General features: G+C 42.1%; 1 protein-coding gene across 1 annotated transcript in view; it reads right to left on the bottom strand.

The window, feature by feature from the left end:
• CFDP1 (craniofacial development protein 1) overlaps positions 1-20765 on the bottom strand; it is a 99425-nt gene that overhangs the window by 8546 nt on the left and 70114 nt on the right. The window contains exon 6 of the mRNA XM_005862610.2: positions 4408-4566. Coding sequence (XP_005862672.2) covers positions 4408-4566 — 159 coding nt within the window. The remainder of the gene's footprint in view (positions 1-4407; positions 4567-20765) is intronic.

The raw sequence follows: 20765 nt of genomic DNA, 5'->3' as shown, positions 1-20765 counted from the left end.
AGAAACACCCTAACCTTTGGAATAGAGATTGATAGGATGGGAATCAGCTGATATAAATACAGATGTAACAAGACAACAGGAGACAGAAACTAGACACAGAACCTAGAGACAGGACTTGGCTGGAGATCCTAAACAGAACCTAGAGACAGAACCTGGATAGAACATGGCAAGAGAACCTGACTAGAACCTGGTGACTGAACCTGGCTGGAGAACCTAGCAACAGAACATGGACACAGAACCTGGCTGGAGATCCTAACCAGAACTTGGCTAGAGATCCTGGCTAGGCTGCTGATCAACTGAACGCTGTCTCCGTGTCATTCCTTCTTCGCCGACTCCGTCCACACCTTTGGGGACCCCTGGACCTGCTGGGGCTGGACCCCAACAGTTGGGGGTTGTTTATTTTTGCATTCTGAGCAGATCATTCCAGCGTCTTTGGCTTGTACTGTTGCAGATGAGAAGCCATGTGTCAGTCTAATGCCCCTCCTTTCACAGAAATGTCTTTTTTCTGTGAAATCTGCTCTTAAGATTTTTCTGTTCGTCTTTGGTTTTCTGCAGTTTTGCTCTTTTATGTCTAGTTTGAATTTTTATTTTATTTATCTTGGGATTTTTTGTGTTTTAAAAAGTCTATAAAGAGGTGTCTTTCATCTTTTCCTACTTTGTCCTCCGAGGTGCTTAACTTCCCTTCCATATTTTTTGTCTTTGTGAACTATATTCTGAATTAATTTCTTCTGACTGTTTTCCAGTTCATGGATTCTCTTTTCAGCTGATTCATCTATTGTTAAATCTAATCATTTAGTTTTTAATTATGGTCATTATATTTTTCTAGAAATTACTTTTGTCTTTTTCAAATCTGTGAGGGTATTTTTTTAAAGTTAAAAATCTGTACCTGATATTTCCATTGCCTAAAAATTCTTTGCAGATCTGATTCTGTGCCTGCTGTTTCTCAAGGCGCCTTGTTCCCTTATGTGAATATTTTAAGATAGCAAAATCATTATTTAAAAAATTGGAAATAATAACAAATCTAGCTTCAAATTCTATCAAATCTTTACAAGGGCAAAAACATGATAGTACTTACTAAACTGGAATTAACATCAAAACACAAAAAGCACAACAACCTTTTAACTCCAATCCAATCTTATTTTAACCAGAACTGCATAACAGGAATAATTTTATCATGGGTCATGACCTGAATTCTTATACATGAGATCAACTTAAATATGGTGCTTATAAAAAGGTCACGATCTCATAATAAATATGGCAGAAGCCAATCATCACTCAAAGGTAGCTTTTTGAGACGTTATCGTATGTGCCCTTTTCCCCTTCTTTGTTCAGTAAAGATCACTTTGTTCCAGGGGTATACTTCTGGGGATTCTCCACATCTTCATGCAGAGGATCCTCTTCCTAGATGATGCCTTTGGTTTTGTTGGCATCTGTGTAGGAGAATTTGGGGGCCTGACCTGCCTCTGCCCAAAAAGACCTTACAGGTTTGGTTCTTGTGCTTCCCTCCCTTCAACACTGTGGCACTGGGCACACTTCTCAATAGGAATCTTCTTGCCCTTCTTGATATCATGTTTTGAAGTTGGCTCTCTAGTTACCATGTGCTGGAAAGGCTCACCCAGCAGCTGATTGTCTTGCTCTCATCTCTAGAATTTTTAAAATTTTTATTAAATTTATTGGGGTGACATTAGTTAATTCATCTTTAGAATTCTGATGCTGTGGTCTAAGTGATTCTCAACCCTGGCTGTGCATTGGAAGCTCCTAGCAGGGGTGGGGAATGTGCGGCCTGCAGGCCATATAAGTCCCAGGAAACCATTTGGTCTGACCCTGCCAAGGCATTAGGGGTGAGTTAATTAAATGTTTGAACAAATATAAGAGGCTAATTTTTAAGTTGATAATTTTGAATGGCCAACAAATGATGTTATAAATATTCAAATGGTCCTTGGCAGGAAAAAGGTGCCCCACCCCTGACTTAAGGGGTGAATTTAAAGAGCTAGATAAGTATGACTCTGACTTAGCAGCTCTGTACAAGGGTCTGTTCCCTGAACTTTGGACAAACACCCAGAGGATGGGGTTTTGGGCCCTTTGATCTGCCTGCAGGAGCTAGGAAAGCAAGTGAGCGAAGGGTAAAAATAGCCAAAGGCAAAGCACAGAAGTTATCAGATCTACCTTGGAAAAACTTGATCAGACCTGCAGAATCACCTGGCCAGGGGAAAAGTCTCAGAGAAGGAGGGAAAAGCAAAGCACTTATCTACACACACGTAATATAGAGACTTCTGTATGACGTGTGTGTAGATAAAAGATATGAGAGACTCATATCTCATCTGTTTACATGTGTGTGTGCGTCTGTCTCCTTCAAGAATGAGGAAACACATGGACATTTTCCAAATAATGAGAGCTGAGAGAGTTGCCCACAGCAGACAAGAAGTTATACATATGTGGTGAATTTAAAAGGTGCACACAATCAATTGTTCTCTAACCTAGTTCCTCGATTTTCCATTGCCTGAAAAGTCCTCCTCATGGAGATGACTTTTTCAATCTCATGTTCTCTTCCAGTTTTAATTTTATTAACTGTCCCTTATCTTTAAAGCATCACTCCTTATTTTTATAAGACCTCTATAAGCTCAAGCAGAATGAACATTGTCCAACCCATATCCTATATAATAAAAGCCTAATATGCAAATCGACCGAACAGCGGAACGACCAGTAGGAGGGGGGCAGGGCCAGCCAGTGGGCAGTGCCAGGCCAGCCAAGGTGGGTGCCAGCGGGCAGAGGGAGGAGACAGTGATTGGGGGGGGGGGGCGTCACCGTCCTGATAGTCCCTCCAGTTGCCGCAGAGGAAAGCCACCAGCAGCAGTGGCAGCAGTGGGGCGATGGGGGGGCAGGGCTGGCCACTTGTGGCCGGCTGGCGCTGTCTCCCAATTGGCCCGCCAGTCACCTCCCGTCACCTCCTGCAGACAGGGAGCGGGCCTAAGCTGTCAGTCGGACATTCCCCAAGGGCTCCTGGACTGTGAGAGGGCACAAGCCAGGCTGAGGGACCCCCCCACAGTGCATGAATTTTCATGCACCGGGCCTCTAGTAATCAATATTGAGAGAAACACACTGGCAGTTCCTTTGCTGCCTTAGATCACTAGGCAAATGTGAGTGAGTACAGCTGAGTCAAGGAGTGGGTAAGTTTGGGGCAAATGTCAGAAGCCTTCTCTAAATAACACTGACTCCTGTCTACTCTTTACCTGGGCCTTCCCAGGTGGCTTTGGCACTTCCACCTCTGTTCTGTGACATTCCATCTTTGACAGACTAACTTAGAAGTCTGGTAGTTAAATAAGCTCATAAAGTCAGTAAAAAAAATGTTTTTCTACTGATACTAATCAGCTTCCAAGTTCACTCAAATAATCTTAAAGCCTAATTTAAAATACATAACCCTCCAAATAAATCCCTCATCTGTCTTTATTATAGTTTAGCTTGTAAATAATCTAAGTGCCTACCACTTAATGCATGACTTTATGTGACAGGCATTCTGCAAAGGGCTTTATGTATATTACTTGTATGTATTATACATATATTACATGTAGTATTTCATAAGATCCTCACAACCACTAAGGGTGGTATCATTATTCCAATTTTATTGGGGAAGGAGCTAAGCCTCAGAGACGTCCAGTGTGCCTCAGAGAGAGCCCTTACTGGTGAGGGGAGGGGTGATGAACATCCAGGACTGTCTGATGAGCCACACAGCACTTCCTGTCACTATTAGGGGTGGGGAGTGTTGACCTTGAACCATGGACCCACTTCCGTAGTAGCTTTGTTCCTTAGCCTTCTGTGGTTCCTAAGTACTCACTAAACACTTTCTTTCTTGATATTCTTAAATACATAGTTTATGGACATCCTCTTTGTATTGCAAAGTGAAAAGGAAGGGGTTGCAAGTGATGGCCAGGGCTGGCATGTCATACAGGCTGAAGCCAAGGGCGAAGCCCCACCCTAGATCATAATGACATGGATAAAAATAAATCCCATGGTAATGAGACATCTAGGCCTTCTGTTGGCTGCTTTTGAAGCACTGAGTTAGTTTGGCTTCTCAGAAGGCCAAATAACTCAGGTCAGGCCAAGACTGATACAGTGAGCCACATCTGACCATGTGAATCAACGAGGTGACTTAGAGTTCACAGGAGCTGTAATTCAGCAAGTTCAGATCAGAAGAGAAGTGCTGTCCCCAAGAGAAGTGCTGCTCACATGGCCCTCCCTTCCTGTCACCCCCAGTGATATTCTCACTGCCAGGACCTCCCCTACTTAGAACAGAGCTTCACTGACAAACCAAAGTACTCACAGTTTTCATTTAAATTGGGTGGCCTGTCCATAATAAACTATTTCAGAGTTCTTAGGGTTTTTCAGAGGAATAGCAGCTTTTCTTCTTACCCTTCTTTTCCTCGATTGTGGATGGCTAGTTCTTCACCAATGCCCTCTTCCTCCTTGAAGCTCTCCCAGTCCAATTTGGACTTCTCTAGGGTGCTCATCTTCTGCTTCTTGGCTCCAATTTTTCCCAAAAGGCTGTTCATTCCACTGGATCTTTTTAATCTAGGGAAAGCGAAAACACGAAACATGTAGCATGTGAAAACTATAATCTCTTGATTAATGGTTTTTCTGATTGGCATGGGGCTCCCTGGATTCAAGTATTTATCTTAATGGGACATGTTTGGATCTAGGGTACTTCCTGTCCAGTATGGAGAACACGTCAAATAGAGCAGAAGTCTAATGCACTTTTCCTCTGACCGCTCAAGGACCTGGGGACAGAAAATCCTGAAGACCTCTGTATGCTGACAGGTCTCTGCTTGCAAGGATGGAGAAGCAGAGCATGATTCAGACACGGCTTTAGGATCACATGCCTAGGTTCATATTCCAGCTCTAACCGACTTGAGGCTAGTTATTTAACCACATCTGCCTCGATTTCCTAATCTACAAAGTGAATAGTTACTCATATGCTATAGAGTATCTTACTCGTAAAGTGCTTAAAACAGCACCTGGCACAGAATAAAGGTGCAATACATGTTAGCCATACTGAATCATTGTCATAATTTGTGGACTAAAGCCCCAGGGAATTCTTTTAAGAGAAAGAGAACCAGATCCCAACAGTGATGATCAAGAAGTCACATATCTTATAAGGATTCTGAGATCAGTTTCCTTTCAACTCCTGTGAGTCAGGGTCCTGGTTTTTCCCAGGAGGTGGAGAACATTCCTTACCCTGAAAGCAGGGAATGTACAGCCTGTGTTCTATTTGCTGGTGCTGCTATCATGGACTGTGGGAGAAACCCCATATGCCCAAGTTCAAGTCTTGGCAGGTCAAATGTTTCCAGTCAATGTTATGCGATAAAATAAGAGAAACAGAAAGCAGCTAGTCAGCAAGAGGTGGTATTAGGGGAAGGATACGGCTTTTGGCCTCTTCATGAAACTAAGACCAGTAATATACCAGCATGCAGGAAACTGGAAGTTATTTTCTGCTTCCCTGGAATATGCAAGAGAGTTAAAGCATTTAAACGCCTCTATGAGCTAACAACATCATAAGACCTACTGATAACATCAATAACTTTCACTTGCCCAGAATGCTGATTCTCCAAGTGCCTTCATAAACATTTTCTTATCTTATTCCCCCAATGGCCTGTGAAAGAGGAGCACTGTGTCTCAGAGTTGGAGGAGGAGGCTTCGAGATGACCCTGTGTCACACTAACCATTCTGAAACCCCATCTCCCTGCAACACGGAGCTGGTGAAGGATGGGTCCCTGTCTCTGCCCTGGAGTGAGCTGACAGGCCAGTGTCCACACTGCACACAAGATTCTTGGGGCTGAAAAATTCCCCTCCACACTCTCATTGTATTCATGTTGATTGAGAGGATGTTAGCTTCCCTGTTGTGGTCCTATCTTATTACATGCTGTTAGCTTCAGATCAAGTCAGAATAGGCTGGGCAGGCATCCTCATCTCAAGGCTTAAGAAGAATAGTTTTCTTGAGCTGAACAAATAAACAAAGTTTGAAGAGGTTAAATGATATAACAAAGGTCAAACCAATAGAAAATGCAGACCCAGGACGAAGCAGTGCACTGTGCTATTTCGCCTCTAAGGTGAGAATTTACTTGAAATATTTTGACAGCTATTTTACTTCTCAATTTGCATGAGGATTTTCCAAAGGGCTCTTTATGAGCTTTCAATCATGTTTTCTAAAAATTCTTTCCCTACAACAATCTCTTCATCAACACACACACACACACACACACACACACACACACACACACACACACACTTTTACCAGGAGCAGAGCATCATTAGAAACTAAATATGTTAAGTCTTTTTACTTCTCACCTGCCTCACCGTCACTAACTTGGTTCACATTGTTATAGCCTTTCACCTGGATAATTCAGCAGCCTCTTCACCCATCTCCCCAACTTGCTCTATCCTGGCATCTATTCTACATGCTGTCATTAGAATGAATTTTCTAAAACACAAAGCTTACCATGTCTTTCTGCTTAAATGTCTCTTTCTGGGCCCCTATTGCTCTCATAATAAGTCTAAACTCCTTAACTTACAAGTTCCTCCTGATCTTCTCTTGCCACCCCTAACCTTGAAACCTATGCTCCAACCTATGCTGAACCTCTACCTCACCTCTACCTGCCTCCAATTCATCTGGCCCTGTCTCAGCTTAGAAACCACTCCCTCCAGGAAGCCTTCCAAGACCCTTCCCCTCAATCTCTAGATTAGCTATCTCCTGGTGTTGTTTCTATTGCACCCCAGTCCTTTTCCTATTATAGCATGAATCCTTTCCATAGCAGATGCTCGAGGACTCTAATTTTAGCTGTCCCCCACACTGGTCAATTCTGAGTAAGCTCAGAGTCACTGCTGACAACATTCCACCAAAGCACACACCTAGAGGCTTTCCATTTCTGACTGTGGGGCCTCCTTTGACCCTGCCTACGTGTCACAAGCAATGCCTGGACATGTGGTAGAGTTCATGCCATTGAGACCACCCTCATGGGGACAAGAGCTGGTGGCCAAATGGCCCAGTCTCCTGTCCTCACACAGGCAATTCTGGGAGATACTCTGAATGCTTCTCAGAAGTTCTGGTGGCATTGAGCCCTCGTGGCCTTGGAAATACACAATTGTATCGGCTTTTCCTGATTCCCTATCTCACTGTCCCACTCCCTACCCTCACTCCTGCTTGCTGGGATGACTTCCCAAATAACCTACCTGCACTTAAAGCCTTACCTAAAATTCTGCTTTGAGAGGAATCTAAAAGGTTTAAGAGAAACAGGATTTTCCTTATGTGGATACTTCAAATCTCCCCAGAGAACATGGATATAGTTCTGCAAATAGCAGGCACTTGATAAACCCAATAATGTCACCTAGATCAAAGAACCAATCAGTGGGAGAGAAGCAGCTCTTTGTAGAATAAAAAGTGTTCAAAACACTTTTAAGTCAGGAGATTCTAAGGGGAGCAATTTCCACTTGTATTCACCCATCAGCTCTCAACAACCAGTTCCCCACTGTATTGGGGCAGCACCACAGGCTTTGGACACCATCTGTGCCCCTCAGCCCACAGCTCTGATATTCCCAGATTATACCACCTTTCCCACAAATCACTTTGAGAAGTCTATGAGAGAATGATTTTTTGCTGCACAGCAGTGAAGAGACTTCCAGCAAAGCAAAAACCCATAACCAGCCCCCCCCCCACCCCCGCTTGCCTTGTTCACCCTGAACATCAGCACAATGTCACCTGTGCTATTATGCTTTAGGGGAAAGCTTCTAGGTCTGACTTCATTGGATCATTAACATGGTTTATAATTTCCTAATTTGATAGTCTTGAAAGCAAAATTACCTGTCTTTTATTTGAAGCTAAATCAAAGTGAATGACACATTTATAGTAGCAGCCAGGATGCACAGAGGCTCATCGTAACAGAGAGACCGGCACTTTCTTCCTGGAACCTGGCATGTGGGGTCCCTGCAGCTCCCACTCACTCTCCCACCTTGACAGGGAGCTTTAGTGGCATAACCTGGCGACATTCCATCACAGGTCTCAAAAAGCAGGTTTACCCTGGCCCTATCTCTGTGTTAAGGTTCACCTATCAGACTTTCAGGAAAGCTGAGGCATGCAAGAAGGAATCAGCTCTGGGCAGGGGTTGCTGGCTCTCTGTGCTGTGAAAGGACACTGCAGAGGGCACTGTGGCAGAACATATCCGTCTCTAAGCACTGTGGTGAGTTGAAAGGCAGTAAATCAGCACAGGTTCCCCATAGGCATTTGCCAGCTGTGTAGACTGCAAAGCTGTGGAGAGGGAGGCCAGAATTCCCTTGGAGACCTATTTGCTGTCAGCATGAACCGATGCAGTTCCAGCACCACTGATTTTTCTCTGTTCTGAAGCCTAAGCTGTAAGGGAAAGGTACTACCGAAAGATGGCTTTCACAGACCACCTCTAGCCCCAGCCATGGATTTCTTGGTTTTGCTTCTAAAGTGTGGTGAGCTGTGTCACAGAAGACCGTAGTACTTCACTCAAGAGAATCCTCACCCACCTGTTGCAAGTCAAAGTCCAAAGAAAGGCACTGTGCACTAGCTCACTCACAGATGACATCCAGAATGTTATACTCAGACGTGTCCAGAGTATTGTTGCCAAGATTTTTTCAATGTAATAATGATATTTCAACCACCTCCTCCTGAATATCACACTACTCCATTTATCTTACTACCATAGTTCGATGTAAACACTAATTCTGTCTGAGAAGCAGGGCTTTCAAGCTAACCAGTCAGCTTCCCACCATAGAGAGAGCATGGCTGAGTGCAGTAGGCATTCTGGTGAAAGACACTTACCAAGCTTTTTATTCTTGTGTATTCTGTCCAGTTTTCTATCAATCAGCAATTATATCTTCAATTCCCTTCCCACCTCGCCCAATGACCTCACCCAACACCAGATACCAGCCAAGACCTCACAGAAAACAATTCAGAAACTCAGAAAAGGAAAAGGGACAAAAAAGATAGTTGTCTTTTTCATCTCTGAATCCAAAGTTTACAAGGATAATTTGCTAGAATTTACTGTTTCTCTTTAGCTCCAGAAATGTAAGCATGAGAATATTGATTGCAACTAAATGAACTCCATCTGTCATAAAGACATTATAGTAAGTGTTTGCTTGGCTCCTGCCCATGAGCATGGACTCAGGTTCACCCAAATTGTAGCAAAAGCACTCTTCTATATGGCCACCCTCAGTGAGGTACTGGAGCCTGGCTAGTGTGTCTCAGTGGTTGAGCTTCGACTTATGATCCAGGAGCTCAAAATTTGATTCCCGGTCAGAGCACATACCCGGGTTGTGGGCTCGATCCCCAGTAGGGAGCGTGCAGGAGGCGGCCAATCAATGATTCTCTCTCATCATAGATGTTTCTATCTCTCTCTTCTTCTCCCTTCCTCTCTGAAATATGGAAAAGTAACTTTTTAAGTGGAACTAGAAAAGATGACAGAACACAACTGGCTGTGAAAGCTAAGTGGGAACATTTTCCCCCTTATCTTTAAAATCAGCTTAAGCACCCAGTCATCCCACAGAATAGACTTTTAGGTTTGGGGGTACATTTAGAGTCCTTCATCATTGTCTTAATCCAACAGAGATTACTGAGAAATTACTGTATACCAGACATTATACTTGGAACTGTGGACACAATACAAGGCATAATCTTTGGCTTCAAGGAGAAAATCTAACAGATGTAACCATATACTAGGAGGGCACGGAGAGGGAGCAGCTGAGAGGCTGTTTAATCCAATCTCTTTATTTTAAAGAATCCAAGAAGGATTCCAAGAAGATTAAGAAATCTGCCCAGGTTACAGAGGGAGAGTTGGGACTAGTACCCAATGCTTTTGACATTCAGCCTGTCTTCTCCATCTTGCTGATGCTGGAGATGGGGATTACTTTTGAGGATGCCTTCCACACTCTGATTTCTATCATTGCTAATTTTGGGGGGATGTATTATTTCCCCTGTTGTCCTGGATCTCAATGTAGGATACAGGCCCATGTCTTACTCATTTTTGATTCGGTCACAGTGTAGCACAAAGCCTTGCCATGATACATGATTGCTACATGTTTAATGAACTAAATCCCCAAGACTTGACAATAGACTTACCCAATTTTTTCTCATAACAGAAAGATTCAATATTATACTTTAACTGATAAGCCAGAAAAGATAGCTCCAAAACTGAACCAGCAAGGATGGGGTCAACACATGTGCTTGGAAGCACTACTGATCTTTATTTAACTTCAAACATACAGAGCCTGGCTCAAGTCTATGCTTTCCATCTCATAACTTGCATAACCATTGAAATGCAAATTATTTGGAACAAAGATTCTTTGGCAGAGATATGCAGTTTTCTTAGTATTTGTCATCTGTTTACAATGCAGGAGTGGACTTTTTTGTAGCTCAGACATGGACTATTTTCCAGAACCATACAAGGATCTGGAAATGGCATGGTACTTTCTGAATAATGGGAAGAAAGTTTATGACGACAATTCTTCAGTGAGAACTGTCTGCTTGAAACCAGTGTTCTCTTTCAGATTTTCTTTGGATTTAGCTGAAATCCATAAGAATGAAAAGTAAAGTCCCAATCCCTGGGCCAATTTCACTCCACATTTGTGTAAATCTCTAAGTAAATCTCCCCAAAGGCCAGACCATTCAATGAACAGACTGGATGCCAGCAGTACTTTAGGGAGAGAGTTTAAATACCATTCACCACCCAGCCAGTGTGGCTCAGTGGTTGAGTGTCAATCTATGAACCAGGAGTTCACAGTTTGATTACCAGTCAGGGCACATACCCAGGTTTCGGGCTTAATCCCCAGTAGGGGGCATGCAGGAGGCAGCCAGTCAATGATTCTCTCTTGATGTTTCTCTCTCCCTCTCCCTCTCCCTTCCTCTCTGAAAACAATAAAAATATTTAAAATAAATCCCATTTACCTCCCAACCTTGTACTGACAGTATTCTATGGGACATCGGGTTCAGGAAACTGGAAAACCAGAAGTAACACAAGAAGTTCCACATGATCTTTAACATTCTGTGGCTTGCAAAATTGTCAGTACTCTTAAATCTATTATTGACATTGATAAGGTGCCAGCAACAACAACAACAACAAAAAGTGGCATCTATCAGCAAAAGGTAAAAATAAAAGCTGGCAAATAGCAGCAGCTTCACAGTTTTTCTACAAACAGAATTTTTTTTTGCTACAAAGTGTTATTGCTCTTATGCCAATTCCAAGAATGAATTGCACTTAAGTTTGTCTGATTTGATTTCAGCTGCTCTACATCTTTATAACATAACTCTGAAACATACCTACTTTAGTCCATGTTTGAAGTTTCATTAGTCTCCTTTCATCTTTTAATCCAGCATGGTCTGCATTTGTAAATAATGTGTAATATGTAGGACCATACATACTCTCAAGAGTTCTGAATGCTCATTTCTGGTGCCTCACTCTATAATACCCTGACCATGTCTAAGGATCCTATTTGATGGACAAATATTCAGAAAATCACAAAGGGATGATAACATTTTGGCTATAAGGAAGTCTCTAAACAGTGAAAAGAGCGGTAACTAGAAAAAAGGCCAAGGTTTATGGGTCGTTAGCAGAGTCCTAGATTGGACAGGCCAATGGTGAGAACAGAGGTCTCCAGCCAACCCAGAAGCATTTACCTAAATGTCTGAACAAGGAGCTAGGGGACTGTATGTATAAGGGTTAAGTGACACAGAAGTCAGGGGCAAAGAAAAACTCTTCTGGTCAGCCCACCAGACCTCTAGAAAATGATGCTTTTGAGTTTCCTTTCTCTTTTGTCCCACTCCCATGTGGTTTCATCTCGTTCCCTGGGAAAGAGATAATGCCATATCCCTTCCTGTCTCTGCTCCAGTAATTTCCTTCCTGTGCCATTCCCATGGTGGCGGGTCATGGCAAAGCAGAGAAGGGCCTCCATTTTATCGCAATTGGGGAGTGAAGAAGCCTGGGGGCTCTCCGAGGAGGAAATGTGTAGTTCATTGGGAATGAGGATAATGCCTGGGGAGGGAGGATGCTTTCCCTCCAAGGTGCAAACTGTTGTTGCTATAATTTGTATGATCAGGCACAGCTGGGGAGAATAATTTATTGACCAACACAAATAGGCCATTGATATTTATGAGACAGAATTTTAAAGGAATTATTAAATACAGCTTCTAACAAAGTGCATAATGACATTTTTCTTTATGCAGAACCCTGGGAGCTCAACTGAGGACAGCATAGCTTATTTTCCAGATACTGGTTCCATATGGGCTCTTAAACAATCACAGCCACAGAGGCAAAGAAAAGATGAGGCTGAATCAGGATCTGGTAGCTAACAAGTCAATGACCTCTCTAAGGTGAGCTCTGTTGTCTTTCTCCTGTGACAGAGCTAAGCCAGGGCGGGTCAGCGGCCAGCCTACCTGACAGGGCTAAGAACAGGAGCCATACTCACTCTGATCACTCCCATCAGGAAAGTGCAGTTGGGTAAACAGGACATCTTTCAAACTAGCTAACTTGAGAAGCAAAGCATGGGGCATGTAAGATAAATGTGCCTCAATTATGGGTTGTTTGGCTAATTGCTGATTAGGGAGTTGGCATGCTTTCTCAAACCTCAGCATTCTGCTTTTTCTCTGACGTTTAGCTTTCTTTTTCTTCCAGGCAGATCTCATCTCCTCATGAAAATATCTGAGGATGTCAACATAAAATACATTTTAAATTCCTGGGTACCACCCAGGTTGACATCAAGGTTAAAGTTTCAGGATGTAGGACTGTTTTCAGGCAGACCAGAAGTATTCTTAGTCTGACATCACAGAGACCTCACTGAGAACAAGTCATGCCCGTACTCCTTTTTAGAAATGGGTAAGCACATTAACCACGTGGCTTTCTATGAAACTCACAAGTTGGCTAGCATACATTTTACAAAATTACTCCCCCCCCCCCAAAAAAAAAAAAACCCCACCAAAAACCAAAACATCTCACAGCTACTAAATAAGCATGCTAAATTCCAAATGAGAAGGATAGAGACGTTGGACACAGCTGTGATTCCTGACACCTCAAAGTTCTGTCTGGAGAGGAGTGTGTTTTATGGACCTTTCACTAACGAGGCTAAAGTGGTAACAAAGGTCCTTTGCAGCACTTGGCACTCCTGCTGGGGCCTGACTCCAAATCTCTCTCATGATGGCATCTGTCACGGTGCTTGCTCACTTAGTTGCCAGGGTATCTTCTTCTGCCTCTTAGAAGCCACAATCCTGCTAACTCAATGGGCAACTCCAGGCTCAGACCTCAACCTGCTCCCCTCCCCAGGGCAGCTCCCCCTGCTCCTCAAAAAGCTAGGGCACACTATCACCAGCATCAGCAGTTTCCCCGTGACACAGTACCCTTACAATCCAGGACTTGAAGAGCAATTATCTGCACAAGAGTGATCAAAAGAAGGGGGCTTTTTCAGCCTGAGCTCACGATGTCACTTTGCTAAGGCAATGAAATTTCAACAAAGAGAAATATCTGTTCCCACAGAGTTTGTTAGAGAAAGCAGGACACTTTCTTTTTACTTCACGCAGGAAATGGTTCTCATAGAGGCTAACCACAGCTGGGCAATCTGTATAACCACAAAATAGTTTCTCTTTAATAGATGGAAGATGTTTACTCATTGCATCACTCATTGCGTTGACCACCAAAAAAGAATTCCCATCCTCCCTCTCTAAGGCAAGAGGGAACAGTAAGTAGAGTCTCTTTCCTTAATCTGCCAGCTCGGGTTGCTAAAGCAGCTTTTTCATTCAGACATGTAGATTATTCTTCAAGATTCCTGTCACCCAATCCCACTGCTGAGTGATGGACAAATCTCGAATGAATCTCGTTTCTTTGCACTCTGGGATCCCCTCAGAGCATTTGCTTTTATCACAATGATCCATAATGTGAATGCATGACTGCGCCATGGCCAAAATGTTAGGAAAAGGTGCTTTAGCAATCATTGGCTGGAGATAAGTTCTGCTAAAACGAAGCTGGCCAACCCTGCCATATATAGATGATATGAGGGAATGAAAACAAAACAAAACTAATGTGATCAACTAAAGATGTGAAGGGTGGACTACTGAATTCTTTGATTCATCCTCACATACTATCAACCATTTGCTTTGGGAAATTAGGCATCACTCTCTCCCTGCTGTGAGAGCAAGGCTCCTAGCCCCGAAGCCAGCATAGCAGCCTATGAGAGTCTATGACCCTCTCCTGGGGGGCTGGGGGCTTCATGATGCCCTTCCCTTCACTGTGAGGCTCAGCTGGTAATTAGCAGACTGTGTGAGCGTGTTCATCACGCTCACTGCCCAGATGAAGGAAGGAGGCTAGGAGCGAGGGGACACTGATATTCTCATTTGAGTGACACAACTAAAACTAAAAGGGCACACATATAAAAAAAAAACCACACACACACACAAACACCCCCAACTACTTAGCTGTACAGAGGAAGAGTTTTCCTCTAAGAGTGAAGATAATAGAGACAACAACCCAACTACATATAAGCTACTGAATTCATTTGTATTCTGAAAGAATGCTGGAAAATCTGATGACCAACCATTTCTTGTTCCCAGCTAATGCCTTTAAAAGGGCTTTACTGAGATATAATTAACATACTAAAGAATCCACCCATTTAAAGTATGCAAGTCAATGGTTTGTAGTACATTCAGTTGTGCAGCCATGACCACAATCTAATATTAGAGCGTTTTGTCACACCCCTCAAAAAAAACCCTCACACTGGTTAGCAGTCACCCCGTTACCCAACTCTAGGCAACCACTAATCTACTTTCTGTCTCTATAGATTTGCCTATTCTCTCAGCTAATACTTTTAAATCATTCAGAAGCAACATATCTCTCAGTTGATGTCTATTACAGCTTCCTACAGGAAACACATTTAAACTTTTAATTTGTCCTTTATGCTGTTGGGCATATTTAATTTCATAGGGGCCAGGAAAATCCAAAATCTAGCTTTCAGACAAGAATATTGGAATATCTGAGCACTGACTGGATAAGTCCCTATATCACCGATACTATTTTGGAGCTGTGTTTTTTAAGCAGTGGGGTAGAGTGGCTTCACACCCTGTACAGAAACCTGCCCTTGCCAATTAATCTTTTTTTTTAAATCCCTGGACAAGTTAATTTCTCTGAGCTTCAAATAACCAATTAGTAAAATGAGGATAATAACTACCTTGAAGAGTGATGATTACATGAGCTATTAGTCAACTCAGTGCTTACTTACTAAGTGCCTTCAGCGTGCCAGACTCCTCACTGGCCACTGGAGTTAGACACACAGATTTCTTATCCTCATTTAATTCATTTGCGCAAGGGACAGATATGCAAACAAATAATTACATTACGAGAAAACAGCTGCACAGTAAGCAGCAGTAGGAGCATAAGAGTGTGAGTTGGGGAAGTGCAGAGGAGGAGGGGGAGATATCTGCAATGTAAAAGCTGGGACAGAATTTGCCAAGGAGACAAGCTGGAATAGAGAAATCCAGAAACAATGCCTTCAATGTATGTGAAAACACTTAGCACAACGCCTGGCACATAGATAATCAATACTTCCTGTCATCCCCACTCTTATCCTCTTTGAAAAGATGCTCTCTGGAATCCAGAAAGAAACAAAAATCTTGCTGCTGCTGAAGAAAAATTAACGGATCTGAAACTTAAGTAGGAGTTGCTTGTTTTTTTTTTTTCCTGTGGCTGATTATTCTTTGGCAGCAAAGTACATTTTAAATTTTGACTTCCTTTTCCCTCACACACTTTTCATTTTGAAAAATTTCAAACCAAGAAAATTGGTCTCCTTTAATCTAGAACAGTCCCCCTGCCAGTACAATGACCCACGATTTGGACTCGTCTGACTGTTAATGTCGGCTTCTTTGAAGGCATCTGGGAATCTTCCAGTATGCAATTCTTGGACTGCTTTTCTCCATCCTCACTCACTTCCTGAGTGACTTCATCCAGTCCCAAGGCTTAAATACCAGTTATATGCCTCTAACCCCCAAAAGTCTTATCCTCAGCTCAGATCTCTCTTCCTAACTCCAGCCTTACACACCAAACTGCCCACTGGACATTTCTACTCGGATGCCCAGTGGACTTTCCCTCAGCAGCTTTCCACATCTTAGTAGAGGGTAGCAACACCTGGCCCAGGACTTAGCTCTCAGACTTCCTCTCCTACAACTAACCCCCATTCATTCCATCTCAGATTTTCTTGTCTCCATAATACTTGACATTTTCTAACATACCATATAATTTATATGTTTATTATCTACTCCCTGCTGAAATGGAAACTCCACACAGGCTGGAACCCATGTCAGTTTTGTTCACGGATATAACCCAAGCACCTGGAACAATGACTGGCACATGGTAAGCGTTCAAAAAAATTTGTTTTGCCGAAACCGGTTTGGCTCAGTGGATAGAGCGTCGGCCTGCGGACTGAAAGGTCCTGGGTTCGATTCCAGTCAAGGGCATGTACCTGGGTTGCGGGCACATCCCCAGTAGGAGATGTGCAGGAGGCAGCTGATCAATGTTTCTCTCTCATCGATGTTTTTAACTCTCTATCTCTCTCCCTTCCTCTCTGTAAAAAATCAATAAAATATATATTTTTTAAAAAAGTAAAAAAAAAATTTGTTTTAAAAAAGTATGAGTATTGGGAAAATATATCAACTTCATATATTGTAAACAGATTCCAATAATGATACCTACTAAAGTAACAATTCTCTGTGTTGGCTAATCTTGTAGCTGCTGCCCATCCTTAGCTAGGTTTTCTCCAGGAGAACTAACTACTTCAGGGCAGGAACAGGAAAGGCATTTGTTCACTGGAACAGATGACAGACCTCCTGGAATGGCTGTCAGTAGCCTGGAATTTGTCCTAGACTGGCTTTGGCACCACCCCATGAGACCCTGAAGAGTGCTTGACAACCCTGTCATTAACTGTAATCTGAGGGACAGGGGCTAAGATATCTTAACTGAAACAGAAATGAGGGACAGAATTAAGGGCAATGCCGGACCAATCTTTTCTTTTTGGTCCTTTGCAAAAAAAAAAAAAAATTCGTATTTGGATTCATTTTATGTAAAAATCTACTGACTTAGTTGTATGTGGCAAATGAGTTTTTCCCTTGCTATTGGCTGCCCCACAGCTTTTTTTTGTTCGTTTGATTGTTTGTTTTGGGGGGTAGTTTAGAGTCACATACACTAATATGTTATGAGCCAGAAGCAATGCCTGCGACCATCCTTGAAGCTAAAACCAACACTATATGGATGTAATTGGAGCAATTAGCTAACTCAATATTCAGCCAACAGAACAACTTCTTGTCAGAATCGGTCAGAAAGAATTATTCAGGTTTGCTATGGGCAGCAAACTGAGCTTGGGCAAAGATGACCACTCCCTTCAGCTATCACAACCACCAAGATAAGAGAATTATGCAGACACTAACTTTCTCTCTTGTTTAGTGGGAATCTGAGCTCTGTACACAATGGAAGGGATAAGATGGTGACAAGCAGCTAGAAAAGGATGCAAAAAGGAATTGGTGGTTCTCACTGCTCATGAGAATCCCAGGGGTAAAAGATCCTAAAAACTTCCAGGAGGGGGCACAAATGAGATCATATACAAAGATTCAAGACTTCCAAATAGCTTCAGACTTATAGACACCTGACTGGGGAACAATGTCCTCACAATTCTGAAGGAAAATAATTTTCCTCTAAAATGTTACAACCCACAAAACCACTAAAAATGTGAAGTTAGAACAAACTTATTTTTAGACAGGCCAACTTTCAAAAATTTATCTCCCATAAACTGTTTCCTCAGGATGTTACAGGAGGATGAGCTATATTAAAACGAGGGAATAAACCCACTTCAAGGATGGGCCTTTTCTTCCATCAGGTACTACTTCCTCCATCTACTGTGTGGGGTTGCCAAGCACTGATGGCCACACTTCAAACCTGCCCCCTTCCAATGGTGGCCAAATGCAGTCTGTGGTTTGTCTTTTTAATTACTGTCATAGTTATATATATATATATATGTATGTATATATCAGGTATATATTTTGCAAATATTTTTTTCTTGCCTAATCACTTAATAATACCTTTTGATCAAAAGAAGGAAGGGTATCTGTATGGCTATTGGTTCAACATAAAAAGGAAAAAAATGGTAATGTTACAGATTTAAAGAAAAATCCATCAGCATTTCTTCTTTAAACTATGTGCTTTTAGAAGCCAACTGTATATCTTAGTGAATGCAGAACCATCATAGTCATTCCATTGTCTAAGAGCAAGCTAAGTTTTGGAAAGGCAAAGTCTTTGATGCTGCCCCTTTAGATATACACTGTGCTGCAGAACCAAATCACAAAAATGGCTAAGAGACATGACTCTGTCAAATGAGAATTAGGGAGGAAAGTCCTGAAATGCCACCAAGAATGTCGTCAAACCAGAAAGTTTTTGTTTTTGTTTCAAATAGGGGAAGGGAAATTTAAAAAAAAGCAATGAAAGGAAGTCGTTAAAGCCTTCCATACCGCATTCTGGTTATTAATACAGCCCTTTCCTTCTTAAACTGATTAAAAAATAAGGAAGGAAGTTATGGTGGTTACAGCAAGGCGCTCAGATGATACAACTTCTGGGGTGCACTCCTAATTCATCTGCTGTGTGGGCTGCCCCCACCCTCGATAAATCAGTCCTACACATTTTCTACTTTAGTGACTGAGACACAGAAAGACCAATTTAACTGTGAGAGACTGTGAGCATAATTAATCACTAATGCTCTGCAAGAGCCTCTGTGGAAACAGTATTGCAATATTAGCTACTCATGATCATCTAGAAAGGCCAACAATCACTGCCATCCACCCTTCCTCCCCCATCCACGACTTGCCTCCTTGTAGCACCTGAGCCACAGAAACTGTGGAAGTTTGCTTATTTTTTCTCTTGTAATTAATTAATATAAGCAAAACCTTTTAAAACAACAGAAACAGATGAAAAGGAACAGGAAAGCGGATAATAATAAAGATAAACTGTTGCAGCAATCCCACATGTCCAGTCTGAGATGCTCTGAGAACATCTGCACTTCCCTGGTATGCAAGCCCAGAAAGAGGCTGCCAGCCAACAGACCTAGGCTGTGCTGCAAAGCAAAAGCCATCAGATGAAGGTGATGCAATGGGGGAAGGAGGTCTGCATCAGAATAAAGGAGGGAGGAGGGAGAAAAGTCATGTAAGGTACAAGAAGAAATCTCTTCTATTCATGTTAAACTTGGTCAAAACAAGGCTGAAAAAGAAACAGAAGGTGGAACACTCCCAGCACAACCTAAACCCTACCAAACTGAAAAAAGCTGGAGACAACAAAAAACATCTACTCAGCAGGTCATTGATAAGCTAAGGAAATGTCTATGGATGGTGAGAAAGACTCATGCATCCCTAAAATTAATCCCCCTATCAATACCTCTTTTGTTTCCTTTCCCTCCTTTTTTTCCCCCTGGACAACATACCCCTGGTAGTTCTATAAAATAGTGGCCACAAATGAGAAACTGAGTTCTTTTGTTAAAAAATTTGAGTTTATTGGGGTGATGTTGGCTAATAAAATTATATAGGTTTCAAGTGTTCACCATCCAAAGTAATCTCTTTCCATCACCATTTATCCCCCTTCTACCCTCTTCTACACCTTCCCCTCTTGTAATCACCATACTGTTGTCTGTGCCTATGAGGTTTTTCCCCCTTTTTCCTTAATCCCTTCACCTTTTTCACCCAGACCTCCCAACCCCCCCCTCTCCCCTCTGAGAGCTGTCAGTCTGTTTTCTGCATCTACTAGTATAAGTCTGTTTCTAAACTCAGTTCTTGTGTACCTGAAAAATGTCTTCATTTGCTCTTGCCATCTGAGGAATAGATTCCCTGGATATGGACTCTTAGGTTCCACGTCAGAACTATAAATATGGTGCTTTATTGTCTTCTTGCATTTGCGCTGCCACTGATGTCAACCTGACTCTTGCTTCTTTATAGGCTAGAACAGTGATGGCGAACCTTTTGAGCTCGGCGTGTCAGCATTTTGAAAAATCCTAACTTAACTCTGGTGCCGTGTCACATATAGAAATTTTTTGATATTTGCAACCATAGTAAAACAAAGACTTATATTTTTGATATTTATTTCATATATTTAAATGCCATTTAACAAAAATCAACCAAAAAAATGAGTTCGTGTGTCACCTCTGACACGTGTGTCATAGATTCGCCATCACTGAGCTAGAATGTTCTCTTGCTCTGTTACCTTTTAGAATCTTTCCTTATCCTTAGTGTTCTGAGACTTCCATTATTTGTGTAAAATGTGAGTCTTCTTAAGTTGATAAATTCACGGTGAGCACTCTGTGGTGGGCCCTTTTTTTTTTTTAATTAAATCTTTATTGTTCAGATTATTACAGTTTTTCTTCTTTTTTCTCCCCATACCTCACCTACACTGATTTCCCACTGCACCCTCTGACCTTACCCCTCCCACTGTCCTCATCCATAGATGTACGATTTTTGTCCAGTCTCTTCCTGACTCCACACCCTTTCCCCCCCCAAGAAATGTCAGTCCACTCCCTTTCTATGCCCTTGGTTCTATTATATTCACCAGTTTACTCTGTTCATCAGATTTTTTATTCACATGATTATTAGATTCACTTCTTGATAGATGTGTATTTGTTGTTTATAATTTTTATCTTTACCTTTTTCTTCTTCTTCCTCTTCTTAAAGAATACCTTTCAGCATTTCATATAATACT

Source organism: Myotis brandtii, unplaced genomic scaffold (genome assembly GCF_000412655.1).
Source record: "Myotis brandtii unplaced genomic scaffold, ASM41265v1 scaffold165, whole genome shotgun sequence".
NCBI lineage: Eukaryota > Metazoa > Chordata > Mammalia > Chiroptera > Vespertilionidae > Myotis > Myotis brandtii.
The sequence above is the reverse complement of the archived record's forward strand: the minus strand, read 5'-3'. Positions and strand labels throughout refer to the sequence as shown.